A 26,774-nucleotide genomic window follows, 5' to 3' on the forward strand; every position below is an offset into this window, starting at 1 on the left:
TATCGTCCCACTTTTAATTATATTTATCTTTAAGGTTTTTTGATGGAGTGTAGTTGAACATTTAATTTATAACAGAGTAATTTCCAAACTGTTGCAATTTGTTAGTTACAGTTCAGGAAGAGATTCAGGAAGCGATTTAAAAGGTTTGGTTAAATAAACTGAAACATCTGTGTACAGTGCCACCTTGTGGGTATCATTATTTATGCTTATTCCTTTAATGCTGTATTTTTGCCTGATCCATTGGGCCAAAGGCTCAATAAAAAGCACAAAAAGGAGTGTTGACAACCCACAACCTTGTCTTGTACCCCGTTCTAATTTGATGGTTTGTGATAGATGTCAGTTAATTTTAATCCTGGCATTGGGGTTACTATACAGAGAACTTATTACATTAATAAATGTTTTGTGGAATCCAAATCTCTCAAGAACTCTTAATACAAAAAAAACATCTTGATATTTTTCCACCCAAATTCCCTCCAGCTGTGTGAATGAGTAGTTTTCTATTGCAATTTAAAAATATTCTTCCATTCTTCATCAGATATCAGTAGTCCTCCTTCCATTTCCCATTTATTTTTAATATGCAGAGTATTTAGGTTTGTGGAGCTCTGTAAGCTTTTTATATTCTGGATATTATTCCATCTCCACTCCCAGACACATAGGCCGTCACAAAACACTGTCTAATTTACCTGATCCTCCTGCCATGATCTTATTCAACCAATGTTTTATCTGTAAATATCTAAATAAATCTTTGTTCTCCCCTTTATATTCTCTGTTGCACATATTGAAACTTAACAACTCCCTTCTCCATTAAACAACAGTAAACTGTTACCCCTGTCTTTCTCCATATTTTAAAAGAGGAATCTGTTTTGTTTGGTATAAAATCTGTGTAATATATGCACACCACTGTAATACTTCTCTGCATCTTGCAGGCTATGCTTGAAAATCATTTCCACCATTTTTTCAGAGTTACTTTCATCCAAGGATTGTCTTTATCATAAAAGATAATGAACCATCAGCCATTACAGCCTGTAGTGGGGGGTCCTGTGGTTTCTACCTCTTCAATTTCTTTCCATCTTGCTCTAATTGTGGCTCACAAAGCTCTCTCCCTTTTTAAGTGCCCAATTACAATTTTGGGATTAACTGATTCCTAAAACATTTATACCACTCTGCTTAAAAGCCTTAAAAACCAGGACTTTTATGTGTTCGACTTGATGTCCCAGCACAGAATAAACAGGCCCAAGAAAGTTAATAATTAATAAATAAGTGAAAATGTGAAGAACTGATGTTGACGGGTAACTCAAGGGCAGTGACGTCACCTCAGTGATGACTGGACGAAGAAGGCCAACACAAGACCATCCAGCCAGGAGCACACGATCCATTGGTAACGTAGGAACTGTTAAATGAATAATAAGTGTAATGAGTGTTATGTGATGAAGCATTTATCCTGTTTCAGGTTTATAACCTGTGGTCTACCACTGTGTCTACCATGGCCAATAAAGTTCATGTAAGAACCAACAAAGTAAAACATGAGTTGTGAAATTTGTGTGATTCCTGGCCTAGCCTTTTCAGAGGGCTGAAACCAAAAATCCAAACAATGTGGTTTTACCCTCGATATTGCGGCCTTCACCTCATTGTCAGATATTTCTGCTGCTAATGTTTTATTTTGTTCCTTTGTAACGGTAGGCAAATTCAAAGATTCAATACATTTATTTTTTGTCTTTCGGGTTTTTTTGTGTGTTGCCTTCTGTTGTCTTTTGTTAATAATAGTACTAATAATGCATTGGATTTTATATAGTGCTTTAATTATAGACACTCAAAGCGCTTTACAGAATCAAGTAGGGATGTAACAATTCACTCAACTCCCGATACGATTCGATTCACAATACTGGGTTCACGATACGATTCTCTCACAATTCATTTTACAAAATGGGACTGTACTTAAATGACTGAAAAATATTCCTTTATTTTTTTGGGGGAAAAAAAAAACAAAGTGGCGTGGCTTATTGCATCATAACACATAAATAAACAAACATTTATTCCTGCCAAATTATTATGTTGAGGGCAGTGAAATTTACAGGGTAGATATAGAAGACCACACAGACCAGGGGTCTGCAACCTGTGGCTCTGGAGCCTCATGTGGCTCTTTGACTTTTTTGCAATGGCTCCCTATAGCTTTAAAAAAAACCTATTGAAATAAAGAGTTGTTATTTTCCAACAGAGGCTATTATTGATTAATGACAAATAAAATCAAGATATAACAATTTGTTAACCTAAAAATAAATCACATTGTGCAATGACTCAGCACCTTCCTACTTCACTTCCTGCAACATCTACAGACCATCAACTTTCCCTGCACCTGTGGCTAACCTTAAGTTTTAAATCCCTGGTAAATAACTAAACCAACAAAAACACTATTCTGGAAGAAAATTGAGATTTTAATTGTGTGGGGACAGATTAATTTAACCACCAATGTGCAGGTTAAATATGCATGTTTTATGTGTGGCAAGAAATGAGAAATTAGCATGTGTTGATCACATGATCATGTGTTATCAAACTTCAAGTTACTTTTTGTGGCCCTTTAAATACATTAACTAAAAATAATCTTTATATAACATTGTGTTCATGTAAACTGAGATGTGTAAGAATTTGAAGATGCAAGATACTGTTTAGTTGTTATTTCTTGATGTTAATCTATTTCATTTTATTTTAATCTGTTTATAAGTTGCCATTTACATGATCAATATAAATCAAATCATGAAATCAAACATTATTCTATGTCATTTTAACTGTATAGAATTTCATTCACTGTATTGTCTTCATTGAGAAGGTTTTTATTTCGGCTCCAGGAGGACTTTAATCCAGGTGAGATGAGGCAAAATGGCTCCTTTGAGAGTAAAGGTTGCAGACCCCTGACACAGACCATCTGTACCAAATATTGCGCCACTAGGTGGCGCTATAATTGCAAAAACATTTTTGCCTTTAACTTTCACAATTTAATTCACATCTTCATAAACTTCATATCCACATGTTCCCTATATAGAGTCGCATCTTCTGACATAGGCCACGCCCATTCCCACGGCATATTGCTTTTTGTAAGTCATTACATATCAAAAACCTACTTTTTTGAATTACTCCTTGGGGTTTTGTCTAATTGCCAAGAAACTTGTCACGTAGAGTCTTCAGTTGGACCTGATCTAAAGTTGATAAAACAATTTTGTTGGCTCAAAATATGCGCGAATAATTACTCAGTAAATTTTTCTAGCTCGCTATAAAAATGCGTAGTCGCATCTTCTGTTATAGGCCACGCCCACTCCCACTTTGTAAGTCACTACACATCAAAAACATACTTTTTCAAACTTCTCCTAGAGTTTAAGCTTCATCTGCACCAAACTTTGCACATACAATCTCCAGACTTGCCTGATAAAAAGTCCAGTGAATAATTTTGCTCGGTAAAAATATGCGCAAATTATTAACTAGTAAAATTTTCTAGCTAGCTTAAAAACACATACTGTTGCATATTTTTGTCAAAGTAAAAGCTCTCAATATCAAACTAATTTCACTTGTGTCAGAGGTCAACTAGAGGCTCTGTGCCAAATTTGGTGCAAATTGGCCAATAAGGGACGCTATAAACAGAAACATCTAGCAATATGATAGATGGTCAGATTTGCACAAAATTTGGCGCATTTTGGCATGTAACTTTTACATTTTAAATAACATCTTCATAAACCTTATTCACGTATTCCCTTAGTAAAAAATCTTCTAACATAGGTCACGCTCACTCCCATGGCTTATTTCTCTTTGCAGGTCACTATACATCAAAAATTTACTTTTTCAAACTCCTTCTAGTGTTTAAGCACTATGTGCACTAAACTTTGCACATATAATATCCAGACTTGCCTGATAAGAAGTTGAGAAAATGTTTTTGTTCTTTCAAATGTGTTTTCTAGCTAGCTAAAAAACACATTGTTGCTCTATTTTGTAGTAGGAAAGTAAAAGCTATCAACATCAAACTCAATTCACTTGTGTCAGAGGTCAAAGCTCTGTGCAAACTTTGGCGTTAATTGGCCAATAGGGGGCGCTATAAACAGAAATATCAGGCAACATGAAAGTTGAACAGATTTGCATGAAATTTGGAGCATTTTGGCCTGTAACTTTCACATTTTAAATCACATCTCATAAAATTTCTATCAATGTATTCCCTAAATAGTCGCATCTTTTGACATAGGCCACGCCCACTCCCTATTTCTTTTTGTATGTCACTACACATCAAAAACCTACTTTTTTGAACTCCTCCTCGTGAAGGGATGCCAGGGTGAAATTGGTCAGGGGCCAAAAATTTTTCAAGTGAGAACTCGGGGCTGAATTACACTTTCGGCCTGAAAGACCAGTCACTGACTCAACACATGAATATGCTACTTGAAATTATTCATAAAGGCTTACACATTAAAAAGAAATTGCATTGGCACCACAATAACCTCACAATGAGGCCTACAATTACATACCACCCTAAAGAAAGTTACCCTCTAAAAACATAACATTGTTTCATCCATGCAAGTAGCCTACATTTATAAATTAGAAATGCAAAAACAGTTCCTCTAAATAATACAAGTGTAAACTGTAAATTACATATTTAGTGAAGGCTTGCATATGAAATCATGCCAATGCATAATTAGGCCAATTAAAAGGCCAGGCCAAGTAGGTCTAAATGAGTCACAGAAAATAAGTGTTAGAATAAAGTAATTCAACAATAGACCAAGTGACTGAATATCCAGTAGGAATTAGTAAAACAAAAAGTTTCTTGAAAATATAGCCAAATATGACCTTATCTTAAAATTTTACATTGGCTCAATAACAGATGGTACATTAACTTTGGCAGTCATCACCAGTAAACTCCACCCACATTTCCACACACATGCCTATGACACTAGTCTACTGTACAGCCTACATCAGTAAACCCCACCCATATTACACAGGATTATGATAAACGGAGAGACAAACCTTCTTCAGCTACATTTAACTTTCACCAGCTTAGCTCAGCTGCAGCTGAGGCGGGCAGCAGCATCAGAACAACTCAATTAACAGATTTCTTTTATCTGAAATGTTTAAAATTAGTCTTTAACAGATTAGATTTTATGATTAAGTTTATCGATTTGAGGTTCCATCCTTTGCCATTATCAGTTTTCTGTTTTTTTTTGTTTCAGTCTAACAAAATATTAAAAAATAAATCACAATTCAAAAATATATATAACAAGTCTGAAACAGGCAGAAGCAAAAATGCTTATATATGTGCATGTTACCTTTTCCAATAATACATACAAAAGAAATGCAAGCATTCAATTACATTAGAGTGGCCTTTTTTTTTTCCAAATCTAGCACTTCTGTAATACTGCAGCATTAAATCCATTGTAAAAACAAAGTATCTAAAAAATGAAGGATGAAGAGCTTAAAGGATGTTGATAGTTTTATGCGACATATGTAGACAATGTCATGGTTGAAGTTATTTTTCAATTGCAGAATTAATATGTACATTTAAAACATACAATTTTTTTTTTTACAACTGAACAACAGAAGGATATTTTTGATATGTTTTTTGGATGTTACATCCACAACACTTGGACATCTTAGAAAATAACCTCTTATAAGATTTACCTAAATACATATTACACACACAAAAAAAGGAATATTATTGTAATGGGACAAAATTGTCAGGAGAGAGATCAACAATGGATTTTCTTGACTTAGTGCATGAGGAATGTCGTCACATGGAAAAGCTTAAAAGGTCATTATAAGAATAAAAAGAAAAGGTTCAAATCCACCAAATCAATCAATTAATTAAAACATATCTTCTGTACAATCAGTCATTCACAGGAGTCAAATGTCTCCAGCATTACATCAAACCTTTGTAAATGGTGAGTTTGTGATCAATGTTCTTGATCAGGGTAGGCTAAGTCTTTAAAGTCTACTTGTTCCTTCTGCTCCTGTATGGGTGACATATTTGCTGTTCCTCCCGGGGGATCATTTTTCAGTTCAGCTTCCTTAGTCTGCTCCATTGTGCCTCACCTCACTGTCTTTGGCCCTGTTAGGATAAAGCAGTTTTCAGTGGCTGATAGTGATTACATTCGATCTTTCACACACAGATGTTTTGTCACATTCTTTTACCAACCTTTAAAGGCAGGGAACCAATTGTCACTTCCTCTGCATCTCATCAGCTTTATTCTCACTGACTCTGACTCTTCTTTGGCCTTTTTTCGCCCCAGGCTGGTGTGCATCCTCATCTGTGCTCCAACTGCTTGTTCTATTCCTGCACATAAACAACTCAGAAAACACATTCTCATACAGATCCTTAACTGTGGAACAGTCAGGGACACGTCTGTCACCACTCGTACCAACATGCAGTTTAAAAACGTCATATGTATGGTACAATGACCAATTATAATAACACCTTGCATTACAAAATTATTCCTTGTAAACATGTGCATTAAGTTACATCCTAATGCTAAATCTACCAATAATAGTTTACAAAAAATATGCAACGATAAAAGAGCATCAATTTAAACAAAGCATTATGACAATGCAAGGATTTAAAATAAAATAAAAAATGTAAAAAAATTCAAAAGCCACAGAAATCAGGGATTATTTGTACTCGTACAGTGTCTGTCGGAAGCATGAATTCATGTGGGAGCTTCAGTAGAGTTGTCAATTACGGAAAAATAAGTATGAGTTTGAAAGGTTGGATGTACAAAGAGGTGTACATTTTCTGTACTCTGTACTGTTATAAAGGGGTTTATTTGCGGGTGCAAAGTAAAATAGCGTGTGTGATTTCCCTGGTTTATTTCTATGAGACATGGGCATGACAAATTGATAAAGTTAGATAAAAAACCCATATTGTCAAAGATAAAGTAAGATACAATTAAAAGGAAGATATAAGTTGTACTGACATGGATTATTCTGAGTGCTCCTTTTTAATTATTTTTGTCATACAAAGATGTATGAGAGCAGCATTAATGTCACTCAATTTCCTCTCAGGAATCATTGGTTTACTGAATTTGATCAGGTTTATTGCTTAAGTTTTGATTAACTTAATTTAAAATAACCTAATTTAAATGATCCTGATGACATAATTCCAGACCGTAATGATTAAACAAAAATAAATGTGCAACACATCACGTTTAAGAAGTGTTTTTTCACCACTAGGGGCTAGAATATTTTAAAGTATCAGAAGTTATCAATAATCTACAATGTTTCAGACTCTAGAATCCCTGGTATTGATGGTCTAGTCCACAACAACAGAACAACTTTATCCACAGATTTTCTGTAGCTCTGATGTGATGTTTAAACGCTCTGAGCAGGTAAAACAAATTAAAGCTGCAGCTGCTCTCACGGCGCGATGCAGCACTACATGAGAAATGGACAGAGCTTCACAGAGAAGTTAAAGTTATGCGGGCATTAGTCTGCTCTGATTTAAGAGTCAGTAATGATTTGGGTAGTTTTTTGCCAGTTTAGATGGTGTTTGAAGCGGCCAAGATGGGAGTGGGAAGGACATTTCCGCATAAAAAAACGATAAACCCTATTCCGTCCATTTCCGCGTTCAACAGCAGATTCCATTGTCATTATTCTATTTTCGTGATCCCATTAACGTGAATTTTATAGGGCTCTAGTGTAGTTGTTAACGCACTCAGAGACTTGCTGTACCAAAAAAAAAAAAAAAGAGACTCGACTTTCCAGAGAAGGGTGTAGAGTTGGTTGAACAGACTTCGTTCTTCCCAGTCCTGTGCCTGTGTGGGCATCGCCTATATCTTTTCATACACCTTTATTTTTTGTTTTAATCCATGTTTTTGTTATTTGGGTTTTGAAGGTGGATTTCAACCGCCTTTATTTTTCATTTAGTCCTTTAGGGCTCCTCGTGTCTAGACGTATTAGTTGTTAGTGGGTTAGTTCTTAGTAGTAGTAATAGTACGTAGTATCAGTGTGCGTGCAGCTCAGACGCCCCTTCCCCATTTCATGTCCCATTCGGTCTAACTGTGTTGATTTAAAAATGAAATCTAAATAATACGTTTTGAAACGATCACTAAAAGAGTCAAAAATAATGGATGCACACCCTTGGATTATGTGTCGTGTGAGGGTTATCAATCAATCAATCAATCAATCAATCTTTTATTTGTATAACGCCAAATCATAGCCAATGGTATCTCAAGACACTTTACAGTAGAGCAGTCTTAAGGACGGACTCTTCACTTTATGGATACACACATATGCATATATACGTATATAAACATTCATATGTATCCAACACTCAACATGAATTCATCATGGCGGCAAGGAAAACCTTCTGTTAAGCAGCAGGAACCTTGTGTGGATCCCATTCCTATGATGAACAGCCATCCACGTTATGCTGTGTTGGGTGTGTGCAGAGGAAAGGGTGGAGACAGAGTTGTTGAGACTCTGTAACTCCACACTGAGGATCCCACGGACCTGCAAGACAAAAGCCAGAAGGAGTACAGGAGCAAACACACAAGGGAAAAAGCAGACATAGAGGGAGTGTTAGAGAGAGGAATGGGACCCTCTCCGGTCCCTCTCTAACCTAAATGACCTCTCTCTTAACGCCCTCTCCAACCTCTCTCCAACCGAGCATGCCAGACCCCCCGGGTAGTCTATGCCTATTGCATCTTAACGATGAGCTATGAGCTGGTTCCTAACTAAAAGCTTTACCAAAGAGGAATGATTTGAGCCTAACCTTAAAGGTAGAGAGGGTGTCTGCCCCCCGAACCGTGGTTGGTAGATGGTTCCAGAGAAGTGGGGCCTGATTACTGAAAGCTCTTCCTCCTATACTACTTTTAGAGACAAATGGAACAATGAGTAGTCCAGCATTTTGAGAGCGTAGTGTTCTGGGGGGATTGTATGGCACTACAAGCTCCTTGAGGTAGACTGGTGCCTGTCCATTTAGGGCTTTATAAGTGAGAAGAAAAATCTTGAATTCTATTCTATATTTTATGGGAAGCCAATGCAGAGAGGCTAATACAGCAGTTATGTGATCTCTTCTCCTAGTTTTAGTCAGTACACGTGCTGCAGCATTTTGAACCAGCTGAAGTGTCTTAAGCGACTTGCTTGGGCAGCCTGCTAAAAGAGAATTACAATAATCCAGTCGAGAAGTAACAAAAGCATGGACTAGCTTTTTGGCGTCGCTCTGAGGCAGGATAGATCTGATTTTAGCAATGTTACGGAGATGAAAGAAGGCAGTTCTTGAAGTTTGTTTTATGTGAGAGTTGAAGGATAAGTCCTGATCAAATAGAACCCCAAGGTTTCTAACAGTTGTGCTTCGTGCCAGAGTAATGCCATCTAGGGCAGTTAGGCTAGCATAGGTTTCTCTAAGGTGTCGGGGGCCCAGTACAATGACCTCAGTCTTGTCTGAGTTAAGAAGAAGAAAATTTTGGTCCATCCAGGCCCTAATGTCCTTTAGACAGGCCTCAAGTTTAGATAGCTGATTTGTCTCACCTGGCTTCATTGATACATACAGTTGGGTATCATCAGCATAGCAGTGAAAGTTAACAGAGTATTTTCTCATAACATTACCAAGGGGGAGCATATAGATACAGAAGAGGATTGGACCTAGCACAGAGCCCTGAGGAACCCCTTAGCTTACTTTAGTGTACACAGAAGACCTATTATTCACGTGTACAAACTGGTACCTATCAGATAGGTAGGACTTAAACCAGTTTAGGGCAGTCCCTGTGATTCCAAGTAATTCCTCTAATCTCTCTAGTAGAATATAGTGATCTATAGTGTCAAAAGCTGCACTAAGATCTAATAAAACCAGCACTGAGAGTCGTCCTTCATCTGAAGCCCAGAGTAGATCATTAGTTACTTTAACTAAAGCAGTCTCTGTGCTGTGTTGAGCTCTAAAACCTGACTGGAAGTCCTCGAACAGGCTGTTGTTTTGAAGGAAGTCACAGAGCTGAGCCGCCACAACTTTCTCAAGAATCTTTGAAATAAAAGGAAGATTAGATATAGGCCTGTAGTTTGCTAAAGTGCTGGAATCAAGAGTAGGTTTTTTGAGAAGGGGTTTGATTACAGCTACTTCAAAGGACTGTAGCACGTAGCCTATTGATAGGGATATATTTATTGTCTCCAACAAAGATGGGCAGACCAGGGGAACAACTTCTTTGAACAGCTTAGTTGGGATCGGATCTGAAAGGCAGGTCGATGGTTTGGAGGATGAAATAATAGAGTTAAGTTCCTGAAGTCCTATATGTGTGAAACAGTTTAGGTTAGGCCTATTTACATTTAATGGTACAGCAGGCCCAGGTGAAGGCAGGGAGTGGCTAATTTTATCTCTAATCTTGTGAATTTTATCGTTAAAAAATGTCATAAAGTCCTCACAGCTGAGGGCTAGAGGAATCATGGGCTCAATAGAGCTCTGACTTTGTGTTAGCCTGGCGACAGTGCTGAAAAGGTAACTCGGATTATTTTTATTTTCTTCAATTAGTGAGGAGTAGTATGTAGATCGACTATGTCTTTCTTGCCAGATTATTCGTGACTCCTCTGTTTTATTGGAGCGCCACATTCTCTCTAATTTACGGGTTGTTTGTTTGAGTGTGCGAGTTTCAGAGCTAAACCACGTGGATCCACGTGGAGCTAAACCATGTGAATCAAACACGGCAAACCTGGACCCTTGCTTAAAAACCACACACATGTTCTTCTTAATGGTCAACAAACAAGCATCTGCCTCAAACATGGCCCTCTGTAGAGCAACATCTAGAGGCATGGCAACATCTAGAATAGCAGGGTCATATTCCTCTACATCAATGTCTCCTGTGAGTGTCTCCATGTAATTCAAACTAAATTTTTTGTTCAACAAAACATGATCCATAGGCAACTCATTTACAAAAATGTAACCACTACCACGTATGTCACTGATTCTGTAGTTTTTCATCATGTAAGTGTACAAATTGTTACCATTCACCAAAACATTGTCCAGGTCAGTCGTAATCCATGTCCAAGCACTCTTTAACACATTGGTCATAACTGCAGTGATACTGTTTGTTGCACACTGCTTTTGTCTGTTAATACCAAAACGACCGTCCCCCTGATTAAAGGACCCACGAATAAAAGACATGACTTGGTCATGACTCACGTGATCCTGGACATCATTGGCAGCAGTAGACGAAGCAGCAGCACCATCGTTGGGTACAAAAAAAAATGGACTTGATTTTATATAGCGCTTTATCCCCACACTGAAGCAGTCTCAAAGCGCTTTACATATCAGCGCATTCACCCAATCACTCTCACATTCACACACCAGTGGGACAGAACTGCCATGCAAGGCGCTAGTCGACCACTGGGAGCAACTTAGGGTTCAGTGTCTTGCCCAAGGACACTTCGACACATTGTCAGGTACTGGGATCAAACCCCCAACCTCTCGATCAGAAGACGACCCACTACCACCTGAGCCACGGTCGCCCGTGCAGGGATCACTGCCATCACCTGCTGATGAATAAATCATAAAAACAATTAAGCATCAATTAAAGTAACTGTACAACATTCAAAACAACCCACCACAACAATAGATACACACATTAACAATGTAAAAATTTTAAATGTGTCAGGTTTACTGTTATACAAACCCAATAGTCTGTTATAGACTCTTAAGTGAAAGTTCAAACTGTAAAAAAAAAAATATGTGACCTGTGTGGGCAACATACAGGTTACATACTGGATGCTTCCACTGAAAGAAATTGCTTAAATATTAATGATGTCATTATAAAAAAAAATATAACAAACCTGCTCCACATCCACAGTTTGAGAAGCCATCCTCTTCTTGCCAGCCTGGGAGCGTCGATAGCTCTTACGACGAGGCATCTAAAGGTAGAGAGTACAAAAATACACCAAATGTCAGCACAACCACATTAAAACAGACAAATACAACTGATGAGAATGTATTATTATTATGTTATTTAACATTAGGTTAGCCTTGTGTACATAAATTATCCAAGTGGTGATTACTGTACAATTCCCTGTTACACATAATTTCTTAATAAATGAATATTACATGATAATACCAGTAACTATAGGATAAAATATGAATTAAGAATATAACAATAGCAATAACAATAATACAGTTGTAGTACAATTATAAAATAATAATAGCACTAACAAAATACTATAGTGAGAATCCAGTAACTATAATACAATAATAAAAATAACCAATATAAAATAATGAGGTAATAGCAATAACACAATGAGAATACCAGTAACAGTAAAACAATAATAAGAAAGACTAATATGTAAGCACATCATTCATCTCTCTCCCTGGGCTTAGCTTTCTTAACTGCCGATGCTGACATAATTCAAGAAAGGTCTTTGCAGGCATTTCCGGAGATTCTCCCTGTGCTGCAATAAACTATGTGCATGTTTAAACGTCTTTGCGGGCATTTCACTGCGGTCAAGCCAGCCGCACGTTGTTTTCTTGTGCGCGAATAAACTAACACTTGAGACCACTCTGAGGAGCTGCTGGAAGAGAAAAAAAAAAACATTTAAGAATATTTCACCCAACTTTAATGTAAAATATATAACTTTTTCCATAAGTAGTCTATGATTCATATTTTGATTAACTTAGTACTTCATAGACTACTTGCATGAATAATATTAAGTACTTTTACTGTGTACTTTTTGAGAAATCCTTTGTCCCGCTCCCGACACAATACAATTGCTGGTTACGTGGAGCTGGTTCATCTTCTAACAATACTAATAAATAGTGAATGATATGTTATTATATATAGACATAAAGTGACAATAACAAACGTACAATATTCACTGCCGTTTGATTAACGTCGATGCAGATAGATGAATAGATATATGAATAGCAGTTGATCACAGCTCATCTGTTTCACCGTCAAAATGGATACCGGAAGTCATCTGAACTGTCATCAAAATGGATGCCGGAAGTCGTCTCTCAACAAATGGTGCGCTAGCGTCCCCTCACACTCTGGGGTCAAAATCTAAATTGAGAGTGAGGAGTCACGTGGTGAGTTGGGTTGTTTTGGGGGGGTCTGAGCCCGTCAGCCATGATGGTGGTAGACGCCCCCAGAATTTCCCGCATTCGCCAGAGCTTTACTTTTTGCATAGAGGAATACGACAAGGAAAAAGAAGAAAAGCAATGCAAAAAGAGAAGGCGAAAGAAAAGGGACCTTACAGGGACAAACTGATACCAAGCGCAAAAAAGAGGTATATGGAGAAGCTAGTGGACATTCACAACATCGACACGTACGAGCTATCTGCAGAGGAATGGCACAGAGACCTGGACCTTTTACCTCCGTGCACATACATGGATATCGTAAATTACGTAGTTTTTGGTGTAAGTTACTACACAATGCAGGAGTTCAAAAGCCACAAGTCTCTGGAAAGTTACGAGACTTTCTGCTGCGGATTGGTCCAGGACTTGGTCATCTACAAGCCTCCAGCTGGTGAAAACAGCGTTGTTCTGGCAAAAGTAAGTTTCTTCACATATGTGTTTTAGTGTGTTGTAATTACATTGCATTTAGCAGACACTTCTTGACCAAAATGACAAAGTAATTAACTGCATGTTTCGTAAACACCACATTGCAATGAGATGTTCAATGTACAGTACATAAACGTTTCCAACATGTTTCAATGTAGGCTAAAGCTGTGTATGTTTAGCTATTTAGTTGTAATGTTATGTTTTTGGCCATATGTGCCTGTTTTTGTCTCCCTTTTGTGGCTCTTTGTTTTTCTTTTAGGCTTGGTCCTGGTGGGGCGTGGACTCCGAGCAGGCACACCTGGCTCCAATTACTCATCACTGCAATACAAAAGCCTCAGACTCACCACTCATCGTTGGATTGTTCCGTCTATGTTGCGGTACTTCTGCTCTAGAGATATCATGAAGTCTATGCCTCATCCTTTGTGACGTACTTCCATGGGCTCCGCGGAACCTGGGGGTCGAGTCGCACGGGAAGGCTTGGCCTTGGTTTAAGTCATACTTGGAGGAGCGAAGCTATTTTGTAAGCATTGGAAACTTTGAATCTGACAGATTACCAATGTCCTGTGGGGTTCCTCAGGGATCTGTTCTTGGACCCCTTCTGTTTAACCTTTACATGCTTCCTTTAGGACAAATTTTACAGAACTGTAAGGTTGATTATCAGAGCTATGCAGATGACACACAACTATATCTATCACTGAACCCAGATGACCATGGTCCCATTGAGGTGTTGTGTGACTGTTTAGAAAAAGTAAACTGCTGGATGAGTGAAAACTTCCTTCAACTAAACCATGACAAGACGGAGGTGATTGTCTTTGGTAACAAGGAAAAGAGGACTGCTGTCAGCAATTATCTTGAGTCTCGATCTTTAAAAGCTAAAGACCAAGTCAAAAACCTTGGTGTTCTGATTGACTCAGATCTTACATTCAGCAGTCAGATCAAATCTATCACAAAAACAGCCTTCTACCACCTAAAGAACATCTCCAGAGTGAGAGGTTTAATGGCTCAGAAAGATCAGGAGAAACTGGTCCATGCTTTTATCTCCAGCAGACTGGACTATTGTAATGGTCTTCTGACAGGAATCCCCCAAAAGAGCATCAAACAGCTACAGCTGGTTCAGAACGCTGCAGCTCGGGTCTTAACCAGAACAAAGAGGTCAGAGCACATTACTCCAGTTTTAAAGTCTTTACACTGGCTCCCAGTCAGCCTCAGAATAGACTTTAAAGTTCTGCTGCTGGTGTATAAATCTGTGAATGGGTTTGGTCCAGAATACATCAGTGACATGTTAGTCAGGTATGAACCCAGCAGGTCTCTCAGATCTATGGACACAGATCAGATAGTGGAGCCCAGAGTTCACAGTAAACATGGTGATGCTGCTTTTAGTTGTTATGCTGCAAAGAAGTGGAACAAACTGCCAGCGGAGCTGAAGTCAGCATCCAATGTGAACATTTTTAAATCAAAGTTAAAGGCACTTTTTTTCTCTACTGCATATGATTGAGAGAGAGATTTTTGGTCATGTTGTTGATGTAATGATGATTTTACTGATGATTTTAATTGATTTTACTGATGATTTTAAATGTTCTTATTGATTTAAATGTTCTTATTGATTTTAAACAATTGAATGTTTTATCATGTAAAGCACATTGAGTTGCCTTGAGTATGAAATGCGCTATATAAATAAATTTGCCTTGCCTTGCCTTTCATAACTGCTTGCAGTTCTAGTTATTATAGTATATATCTAGTTATTGCGATCCATTGGCCTGGGTTACAGGCAAGAGGCTGCATCAGGGGCAGGGGCTTCATTGGGTCCTCAATGGTTCGCCTACTGCGCAATATGTGGAAAGGGGCAGATTTTGGTTATGGCTGAGGAGGAAGCATAAGAGTTGGGGGGCAGATAACACCTAAGGCATCAGCAGACTGTGGCAGTGAGAGATCCTTGCCATCGCTCTGCCACCAGGCAATGTACTGAGGTGTTCAGATTAACACAGATGCACGGGAAGCAATGCAATGCCCAGCAGGTAGACCATCATCCTGTATCTTCCTAAATTGTTCCGTCAAAATATGAGCAAATTATTACCAATAAAAGTTTTCTAGTAAGCTATAAACGTAAATGCATATCTCGGTCAAGATAAATGCTAACAACACCAATCCTGAGATCCTTGGTTGGCATGTGACTGTCGGGGTATGAGCCAAAATTAAATAATGTAGATCTCTAAAGGGCACTGCAATTCTGAAAAATTATCTTAAATGGCAAGACAGATTTTTACCAAATTTGGTGGGTATGACCCTGGGTTGCTCCTGAGGCCATATGTCAAAGTTAATCACGATTGGTCAAAGTGGGCGTAGCTCATTACAACATAAACAACAAACATTTATTTTAGCTCAAATATTATGTTGAGGGCTGTGAAATTTACAGGGTATATATAATAGAGCACACAGACTACCCATACCAAAAAGTGCACCACTACTGTAGGTGACATTATAATAGGTGCAAATGCATTTTGGCCTGTAACTTTCACATTTTAAATCAAATCTTCATAAACTTTATATCTATGTGTTCACGCTCGCCCCAAGCCTGTCATCCTTTGTGATGTACTTCCATGGGCTCCGCAAAACCTGGCGGCCAAGTCACGCATACGCTGTCGTTGACCATGACAAAATTTGTCAGTGATGGAAACAGCTAAGAACAAAATTTGGCCGTTTTCGAAAGTCTGCACTGCACGAGCGCTTTCATTAGTTTATTATTTTGTGGACTGTCCTCTTTTACAATAAAATGTGCAGATTTAGCCTTTGTGGCTAATTCATCCCCAAGAAACAAGAAACTCGGCAGCTAAAAGAAGAACTGAAGAAGTAGCCGGAAAGCAAACAAAAATCAAGAAAAAGTTGAAAATCAGCCTGTGCTTAACAAAATCTTGTGGCCAGCCCATGCCACACCTGTGCAATAATCATGCTGTCTAATCAGAATTTTGATATGCACACGTGAGGTGGGATGGATTATCTCGCAAAGGAGAAGTGCTCACTAACACACATTTAGACAGATTTGTGAACAATATTTGAGAGAAATAGGTGTTTTGTGTATATAGAAAAAGTTTTTGATCTTTGATTTCAGCTCATAAAAAATGGGAGGAAAAAAAAAGTGTTGCGTTTATATTTTTGTTCAGCATATTTTATATTTTGTGCAACCTTTACAGACGCAGTGTTTTAAAGCCATATGTAATCCTAAGTGTATGCATGTGTTTGTGAGTGTGCAAATAATATCTCTCCCTCATGTGCAAATATTCAATATGCAGTCTGGACATGGAGTAGTGTGTGTCTCCTCTCTTCTCTGAAACACAGCTGGGAGCGCTGCTGCCAGCTGACTACTGAATCTGTCTGGTCGCCTGTGAGTGCTTTCAAGTCTGAGTCACTAAAACCTCAGAAAACTCTCCGATAATACAAGAAAAAGTCGCTAGATTTTTCACTAGTAGGTTTGTAGAAAATTAATTGCTAAGAGGAGGTGGAAAGTCACCAGATATAGCGAGAAATTCGCCAAGTTGGTAACACTGGTTTCAAGGTCCCTGGGAAACGCGGACATCCTAGACAAGAGGTGAAAAGATGACATGTTAGGGTAAATTCAGACATATGGTCACCCTACATTATTCCAAATGCTATGGTTTGACTAAGCAAACAAGCCTTAAAGGAGACATACAGTATGATGCTTTTAAATCCTTCCTTTTTACATATAAATCATACAGTTGTGGTCTATATAAAGCGGAACTGCAATGCTTGGGTCTGAATTCCTCATTATTATAGCTCCACAGGCTTTTCTACCCCTTTTCTGATGTGCTTCTGAGAGCAACTCGTTTTGGTGCGGTCTCTTTAAATGCAAATGAGACACTTCATACCCCGCCCCCTCTCCAGGTTGCAGAGGTGACACTAGGTTCAACTCCACCTTGTTTGGCCATTTTTGTAGTTTGATAGAAGAGATACAATTGTCTATAACTTTTTATTCACACGTTATTTACAAAATGTCAACAACGGAAGACTTGTCCATCCAGCCTTACATGTTCGAGCCAGAGTCTGACCCGGCGGAGCGAGATGAAAATGAAGATGATGAACCTGCAGAACCCTAACAAGTGAGCTAACACAAGCACCGAGCTAACGCTAGCGCCAAGCTAACGTAACGAAATGCATTTTAATACAGTCTTTTCGGAGACAAAAACGGCAAAATGAAATGACTAATGAAAACTTTAGACTTAAATTAAATCATGTAGGCCATATCATCAAGGATCTAAAATGAGCACACAGCGCTAACATATGAAGACGGTGCAACTGCTAATGCTAACAAAACAATGACAGGGACGTCTTATCATCACACTTTTTAGCATTATTTACAGCTTATCGAAGTGCTCTGTTCGTCGTCTCCAAAGATAGAAGGAATTGAACCCTCAATCAGACAAAGTCTTTCAGCAAATCCTTCTTTATACTGGTGAAGCAGTCATCCTTGAAGTGCTTCGCACACAAAAGTTAACTTACCCACAGATGTGGGTACATTTCCGCAAAAAATAAAATTCAACCAGGCACTTCGAAGAGGTTCTGATGCTGGGAGACGGTGTAATGAAGCGTGTGGGTTACTACATCCAACAACCGAACATTTTGATTTAGCCTCTCGTAACTTCAGCATCCTTGAGCTTGGACTACCAAATAAAAGCGAGAAATAAAAAAGGCGGACTGCTCGAAGTGTTGGGCCTGGAGCCGATTTCCTAATTTGGCAGTTCCGCTGCAAATACTGTGACGTTATTGTTTAAAAAAAGGTAATAGAGAATTGAAAAATCAAAACAGATTGAAAAATATGACCAAAACAGAATATAAAGATATCAACGGAGCACCTGAAGAGACTAATTTGAACTTTTCTGTACTTCTAAACATTCTAAATATACAACAAAATGCATTTAAGAGCTAAAAAAGTGGATTTAGCATGATATGTCCCCTTTAAGCCTTAAGCTAGCTCTACATTAAAGCTAGGGTAGGCGATTTTCTCCAGATACACTTTTTAAGTTTTTTGGTTGAAATTGTCTTCATGTCCTGACAGAAATTAAGATCTTATGTGCTCTGAAAAAGGAACGAAGAAAATCTGTCATCTGTAGTAGCTGAAAATCTGTAATAACTTTGACCAATAGAAAAAAACAAACATCTCCCTGCTCGTTCTCACTTTCGCGTGTCACCTCTGACAGAGTTAAAACAGAGTTTTTGGTCACATTTTTTAAAAATATATAATGGTAAAGTTTATTGTCTACTTACTACTGAATGAGACATGAGACAAAGAAGTATCTATACAATACAAGCGATGAGCTGAGCTCCTCTTCCGCAACAGCTGTGCACATGCATGTGAGTGAGACGAAGCACAGAGGGGAGCAGGGAGGGGGGTAAAGACGTAGCCGTCGGGGAAGCTACATTCAAAATCATGCAAGCTTTTGAAAATCGCCTAACCTACCTTAAATTGGGTTATGTGAGCACACTTAATAGTTAGTAGGTGTGTTTAGGGACTTTGAATAAAGAACAGCATCTTCCACAGCTTAAAATAAGTTTCAGTTAAAGCACTTAGTCATGTACACCCTTTGGCCACCCTTTATATAGAAGTCTAATGCCCTCACTTAATGTTACACCAAAGAAAATGAATGGATAATAGTGAAATATATAAAACATGATTCTCACACAGAGGCTGGGGAGTTTCCAGCGTTGGAATTAGAGCAGGGGAAATGCAATTGCAATGATCACCCATTTGTAGTCACACCAGCTCTTTAATGGAGCCATGAATATTACATACACTTCCCAGTGTAAGTATGATGAGGCAGCCTGACAAGGCTCTAAGGAAATGCAGAAGTAAGAGTGCTTTATGAGTGTAGATATTAGCAAACAGAACATTTTTGTTGTAATTAAGCCCGAGTGAAGGCAAAAGCAGAAAAGAGGCAAACATGAAAAATTTCTTTAAAAACATAATTACTCTCACAAAACAGTTTATTTTTCTGATTGTGTGTGTGGTGATGGTAAGCTGTGGATTTGACGGAGGGAGGTAAGGGTGTGACAACACATGGAGTTGCTGTATTTCACACTCCAGTTTTACGTCACACTGCTGCTGTTCTCTGTCCAGACCCTCAGATGCTTTCTAGCTGAGAGATGCTTTGACTGGGACTGCAGAGATTTTCTCCTGAGACATTTGTGAGCGGCTCGGACTTATCCTGCTTGTTTTGGAGACACTTCCACATTTTTGTGCACTCTTGGTGGATGATATTATCTGAAGGAGCTGCGTGGGTGTCTGTGACACACAGAAGGGGACATGGCGGGGGATCTCGCTGTTGGGATGCTCTATAACCTACTACTACCATTACTCCTGTTGGCTGGTAAGTGGAAAACTAATCTTTTTTTTTTATTAAAATAGGTGTCGAATACCAGGAATTAAAAAAAAACATAATTTAAATTGTTATTGAAAAACACATATTTTAATAAACTATATAACATTTTACGTTGTAAGAGGTAATTTCTGTGATCAAGGCTGGGTTTGGATTTGGATTTCTTTCTTTCTTTTTTAATATAATGCTCAAACACACAATATGTTTATATATATTTATTGTGTTGCACTGTTGTAGCAGGTGCAGATTAATTAATTAATTGAATGATTGATTGTATGATCCTGCATATCTGTGTGCCCCTTATACTATATATATATATATATATATATATATATATATATATATATATATATATATATATATATATATATATATATATAATCACATCTTTAAGCCTTTAAAGGGGCATTATTTAATAATTATGTGCCAAATGATGGGGTTACAGAAATAAACAGCAAATGGTAATATTAATAAGATCCATCCAATCTGTTTTTTTCTAAGCTTCTGCCTTCCGCTACAATGGGCTCTCAGTGGTTTACTTCCTTTTTCTACTCACCTTGCCGCTGCTACCGAACCCAAGTCACGTTACTATGAAAGGTGAGAGGAACTCCAGAGATGAGCTTTATTGCAAATTTAAATTCAGAACAGTAAATAAAATTCCAATTAAATACTTTGCATATACATGGTGATGGAATTGAATTGCTGTGAATAGCTTCATTTACACATTATTGATTCCACTATGTAACACTTTCTTCTTGCACAGCACACACATCAATTTTAATTTACTATGTTTGTTCAGTATGAAAAGCTAAACCATGATTTGTATCATCAATTTATATGTAGGGCTTTTTGTGGTCTTTTTAAGTGGGACATTCTTATTATGAAATGACATGTTGGCGTAATGTTGTAACAGTTAACAGTTAAAATACACAGTATAAGAAATATCAATTCAAAAAGACCTTTATTAATACTGATAACGTAATAATTCCATAATTCAAGGATTCCCAAACTAAAGGGGAGTGTCATGACAGGGGGTGGGTGCTTGCTGAACTTTGAGCATGAAAAACAGAACAAAATTTTTTCTTTGCACTCAAATAACTTTACTATTACTGTTCTAAAAATTGTATTTCTACATTTTGTTATTTCATGAGTTTTGAAGAAGAAGGAGGATTTCAATTTTTAAGTTTTTTAATAAAAAGTCATTTTTTTTACACATTTTGTTGACATTGGGCGCAACAGAAAAAGTAGGGGAACCACTGCCCTAATTTGTCATGGGCTTTTGTACCTTTAATTTCTTTAAAGATAACTTAAGAGAAAAAATCATCCAACCTGTTCTGAAAAATGTGTGGCCTTACATGAATGAATCTTTAAGTCCATCAGCAATATGTGGTTAAAGTTCATTAACATACAATGCATTCAATACAAAACATGTTGTCCCAATGTTTCTGCTTCTTTTGTTTTGTGCCAAAATATGAGTTTTTGTCATTTAATGATTTTATTTTAAGAATCTAGAGATTTATATAGATATTTATTTAACATAGTTTCAGTTGACTATATTCTCAATAATTTTAACTAGATTATATAGTGTTGAGTTATTATTTTATATTTTAAAAAGTGTTAACAAATTTAAGGCAAAATTTCAGCATCCTAGCGGCATTCAATTAATTATTGATAGAAATAAAACACAAATATGGTGAAAAACAGAGGTAATGAAAGTAAGAATGAAGACAGAATGACTTTGTATGCTGTAGGACTAAACTGAACAAAACTGAAGTCTCTCTAACGCAGATACATAATCATAGGTGTATACATATTTCATGTTAGAGCTAATATAGAAAGGCCCAAAATGAACCAATACATGAAATTAAACGTATGATGTTTCTAGCTATGAGAATCATTCCCAACACCATTCACCAAAACAGAGAACATACTGTATGAACATCTGAAGTCAATCTTTAAGAGGTGGTTTATGTCAATTCTGCACAGCATTTGTTTTTGCTTTATGAAAAACACATTTCAATGGGAAAATCCAAATGAATCAGGTGCAGATTGAGGGTGTTGTACACTGTTTGTGTATATTTTTGTGTATGTTTTTGTACTTGTGTGCCCACTCTGTATTGATCAGTGCACCCTGGTGAATTTAGATATCTTGTCCCCGTACAAGTGCTTTGTAAAGGGGAAGCGGTTAGGATGGTCAACTTAATTATACATAGCCTGGTAATTACAGCAAGGAATTAAGATGTGATGTCAGCATTTTGACAGCATTTTATCTTTCCCTCCCTACACCACATCATTTAAAAACCGTTTGCTTTCAGCCTGGTGGACCGTAGTTCTTCACTGTCCTAAAATGATCTCACTCTCCTCTGTCTAAGTGTGTGTGTGTGTGTGTGTGTGTGTGTGTGTGTGTGTGTGTGTGTGTGTGTGTGTGTGTGTGTGTGTGTGTGTGTGTGTGTGTGTGTTTCTGTGGTGTTTTTGTGCATTCACCTATCCTATGGAGAGTGTGTGTAAGTGAATCTCCCTTACTGGGAAGCAGAGAGGATTAAAGGAAACAATGCTTTTAGTAAAAATGGTGAACATCAACAACACTTTTGCTGCCTCAGCTAATGTTGAGCCAACTCAGCTCTTATTGCTCATGCAGGAGTCAAGCTTAGATAACAACTTTGCACTTAACTGCTTTGCACTAGTAGTGAAATAATCACAAAAAATTTGAACTGCTACCGTCTTTACTAACTATCTTAATTATTCAGATATCCTATTATTGGTAATTTATCAATTGCTGCATCTAAACACATTTTCTTGAAATTAAATTATATTTGTATATTTTGATTTTTATTAGTCATGAATCAAAAGTGGTACAGAATACTCACAATATATTGTTCACAATATTTGGGTTTTTACAAATATATTTGTTTTTTAAACCAATTGCACAGCTTTCTCTTATTATTTTTTTTTGAAGAAAAACTTTCACTTTTTTGAAAGCATTTTTTCCCTAAACATTATAAATTAGATTAATTGAATTTGATTTAATTTGATTAACATTTTTAATGTCATCTTCTTCCATCACTAATACAGACTTTTTTCTTTTAATTAATTATCAAAGTGTCTCATTACAGCAAAACATGCACTTTTCAAATAAAACCTACATAAAGAATGTGACTGCTGAGTAAGATTCTGTTTCTTGCTTTCTGTAGGTAACACGGGTCGGTTCCTGTGTATGATAATCTGCACTAGTCTAATGTTCCTCACCCTGCAGTGCTTCATGCAGATCCCCTTTGCCTACATCACTCCTAAAGGTGAAACAATGAGACTTTTCTTAAAGTAATGATTGTTGAGGTAATACTATTGGGAACAGAGTTTGATATATTTACAAAACATAACAAAAGGACCCAGAGAGTGCAAACCTTGGCCAAGTTTAGATGTACTGTATCTCCAGTACCTTCTGGATCGTCTCCAAAATCAAAATTATTCTTCCTTTTGACATTGTCATCAGCTCAACAAATTTACTTTTAATCCCTTCAGAACTTTTTGAGATTTTCTTAATAAATATACACATTAACAGACAGACGGACGTACGGACGGACAGACAAATAGCAATGAAAAAAAAAAATGAATACCTCCTTGGTGGCGGTAATGAGATTAAATATTTAGTTATAGGTGGGACTGTCAGTATTGAGGGTCATGTGGTGTCATGTGAATTTAGCAGCCTCTCTGACTGATTGTAGGCCAGTCTGGAGCAATCTCCAAAAAATGTAATGTAGAGAGAGATTGGCTTGCCCGGACATTATGCATTCATTTCCTTCATCTTCTTGATGTTAAGGACCAAATTATGATGGCCAATCTGTGATATTTGAGGCTGTAGCACCTTTCAATGGAGTCTAAATATTTATAAGATATGTGACGTTTTATTTCTTTTTTTTAACAGTTAGTGGCTTCTGGGAAGATGTCCTCTACCATTTAGGCATTGTAAGGTAAGGAAACTTACTTAACAAATTATTCATGATGCTTTTTTAATGTTGACCAGATTCCAGAGCACACAAGACTGTTATGATTTCTTCTTTCTGAGAAAGTCATTAAGCCCTTTTTAACAAGTTTTTATCATCAAAGGTTTGATTGGGACACTAGAATTTTTCTTAATTGTTTATTTAACCAAGTCTATGTTGTAGTATAGACTGCTAACATACGTATCTTGTCTTTATTTACTCAAAACTCCTATATTGATCCTAATGTGTGTCCAGATTCAGCTCGGTTGATGCTGGAAATATTGTGCGTCTGCTGGCTCCAGATGTTTGTCTCTTGTTGTGCTCTATGTTCATACTGAGACTGTGTAAAAAGCTGCTACGCCCTGTGCCCCAAGTCAGCCTCCAAAAAAATGGCATCCTGTCCCCCGATCCCAAGGTAGCTGCTTTGCTTTCTCCACATTTCGCCCAGTGGTCAGTTATGTGGAGGCAGTGATTGTATTTGGTTGTTCTGTTGGCGTTGCAGGATGAGGAGACCTCAGACACAGATTCAGAGAACGAGAGTTACACTGAAGGCTCATCCTTTGACAGCTCAGAGGAGACGACCATCCCAGTTCAGACTGGTCCTCCAGAGTTTGTCAAGAAGCTGATGGTGTTTGCAGCTGGGTTGAGGCTGTTGCTGTCAGCCATCATGAACACAGCAGGGAAAGTAGTGGTGGCTCTCCTGCTCGGGCTGGCAGGTACCGTGTGTGTGTGTGTGTGTGTGTGTGTGTGTGTGTGTGTGTGTGTGTGTGTGTGTGTGTGTGTGTGTGTGTGTGTGTGTGTGTGTGTGTGTGTGTGTGTGTGTTTCAAACTGCTGACCTGGGTTTGTAAACCAAAACTTTATGTACACATTTTATTTTGTTTTAGACAAATATTGTTTTACTCATTTTAGTAGTTCAAACTGACTTGCAACCCAGAAAAGGCGCATTCCATTATATTAAAAAAAAAAAAAAAGAAGAAGAAAAAAGTAATATGAAGTTGAGAAATTGCTGCTTAAAATTATTTAAACTTGACTAAATGTACGAGGAGTTAATAACAAATGTTTGATATATCTACCCATATCTGTGTGAACAGGAATCACTCTACCCTCGCTTACATCAGGAGTTTACTTTGGGGTGTTCTTGGGGCTGGTTTGGTGGTGGGTGTTCAGCCACTCCATCAGCATGCTGATCTTCAGCTCCCTTTGTGTGTGTATGGCCATCTTCAGTGGGGGACACCTACTGGCTCTGTACCTCTACCAGCTCCCTCTGTCGCAGCAGCTCGTGCCACCAGAAGATACCTATGCAAGGTAACCTTACATCATGTGTAAGGTTTTTTTTTCTACCTTCTTATCCTATCTTTTAATTGAACAGCTCCAAAGACAAATGACTAGAGTACGATATTTTAAATGTGGTTTATTGTAGTTACAGTCACAATTCAAGTTTTAGCAGACTAAGCACACAACGCAGGTGGCCTGCAGAAGAAATCCATGTCTCTCTATGTCTGTGTGTCTTTCTGTTCTCTGTGTATCTTTATCTATCTGTGTCTGTGTCTGTCAGTTTAAAAGTTTAAAAAAGCAAGCACAGCTATCTTCATTGTAGGGAACCTCCTTCGTTCCCAGTGGAGTTTGCTACACATGTTTGCTATGAAAAGTGCTATATACAGTGAAGAAAATAAGTATTTGAACACCCTGCTATTTTGCAAGTTCTCCCACTTAGAATTCATGGAGGGGTCTGGAATTTTCATGGAAGGTGCATGTCCACTGTATGAGAGATAACCTAAAAAGAAAAATCCAGAAATCACAATCTATGATTTTTTAACAATTTATTCGTGTGATACAGCTGAAAATAAGTATTTGAACACCAACGTTAATATTTGGTAGAGTAACCTTTGTTTGCAATTACAGAGGTCAAACATTTCCTGTAGTTCTTCACCAGGTTTGCACAGACTGCAGGAGGGATTTTGGCCCACTCCTCCACACAGATCTTCTCTAGATCAGTCAGCTTTCTGGGCTGTCGCTGAGTAACACGGACTTTCAGCTCCCTCCAAAGATTTTCAATTGGATTTAGGTCTGGAGACTGGCTAGGCCACTCTAGAACCTTGATATGCTTCTTACGAAGCCACTCCTTGGTTTTCCTGGCTGTGTGCTTTGGGTCATTGTCATGTTGGAAGATCCAGCCACGACTCATCTTCAATGATATGACTGAGGGAAGGAGGTTTTTGGCCAATATCTCACAATACATGGCTGCAGTCATCCTCTCCTTAATACAGTACAGTCGTCCTGTCCCATGAGCAGAAAAACACCCCCAAAGCATGATGCTACCACCCCCATGCTTCACAGTAGGGATGGTGTTCTTGGGATGGTACGCATCATTCTTCTTCCTCCAAACACGCATAGTGGAATTATGACCAAAAAGGTCAATCTTGGTCTCATCTGACCACAAAACTTTCTCCCATGACTCCTCTGGATCATCCAAATGGTCATTGGCAAACTGAAGACGGGCCTTAACATGTGCTGGTTTAAGCAGGGGAACCTTCCGTGCCATGCATGATTTCAAACCATGACATCTTAGTGTATTACCAACAGTGACCATGGAAACAGTGGTCCCAGCTCTTTTCAGGTCATTGACCATGTCCTGCCGTGTAGTCCTGGGCTGATTCCTCACCTTTCTTAGCATCATTGAGACCCCACGAGGTGAAATCTTGCATGGGGCTCCACTCCGATTGAGATTGTCCATCATGTTTAGCTTTTTCCATTTTCTAATGATTGCTCCAACAGTGGACCTTTTTTCACCAAGCTGCTTTGCAATTTCTCCGTAGCCCTTTCCAGCCTTGTGGAGTTGTACAATTTTGTCTCTGGTGTCTTTGGACAGCTCTTTGCTCTTAGCCATGCTGACTGTTTGGGTCTTACTGATTGTA

The 26,774-nt window shown here is 38.0% G+C and overlaps 1 protein-coding gene across 1 annotated transcript in view; it reads left to right on the forward strand.

Moving 5' to 3' along the window:
• Nucleotides 1-19,632: 19,632 nt before the first annotated feature.
• The window catches only part of LOC114466762 (piezo-type mechanosensitive ion channel component 2), a 216,453-nt gene continuing 209,311 nt past the window's right edge, over nt 19,633-26,774 (forward strand). Inside the window, 7 exon segments of the mRNA XM_028452478.1 lie at nt 19,633-19,869; nt 20,380-20,475; nt 23,070-23,171; nt 23,801-23,846; nt 24,114-24,273; nt 24,361-24,574; nt 24,951-25,164. Of these exon segments, the coding sequence (XP_028308279.1) occupies nt 19,806-19,869; nt 20,380-20,475; nt 23,070-23,171; nt 23,801-23,846; nt 24,114-24,273; nt 24,361-24,574; nt 24,951-25,164 (896 nt within the window). The 5' untranslated portion in view covers nt 19,633-19,805.

Source organism: Gouania willdenowi, chromosome 7, assembly GCF_900634775.1.
Source record: "Gouania willdenowi chromosome 7, fGouWil2.1, whole genome shotgun sequence".
In the NCBI taxonomy this organism is placed as follows: domain Eukaryota; kingdom Metazoa; phylum Chordata; class Actinopteri; order Blenniiformes; family Gobiesocidae; genus Gouania; species Gouania willdenowi.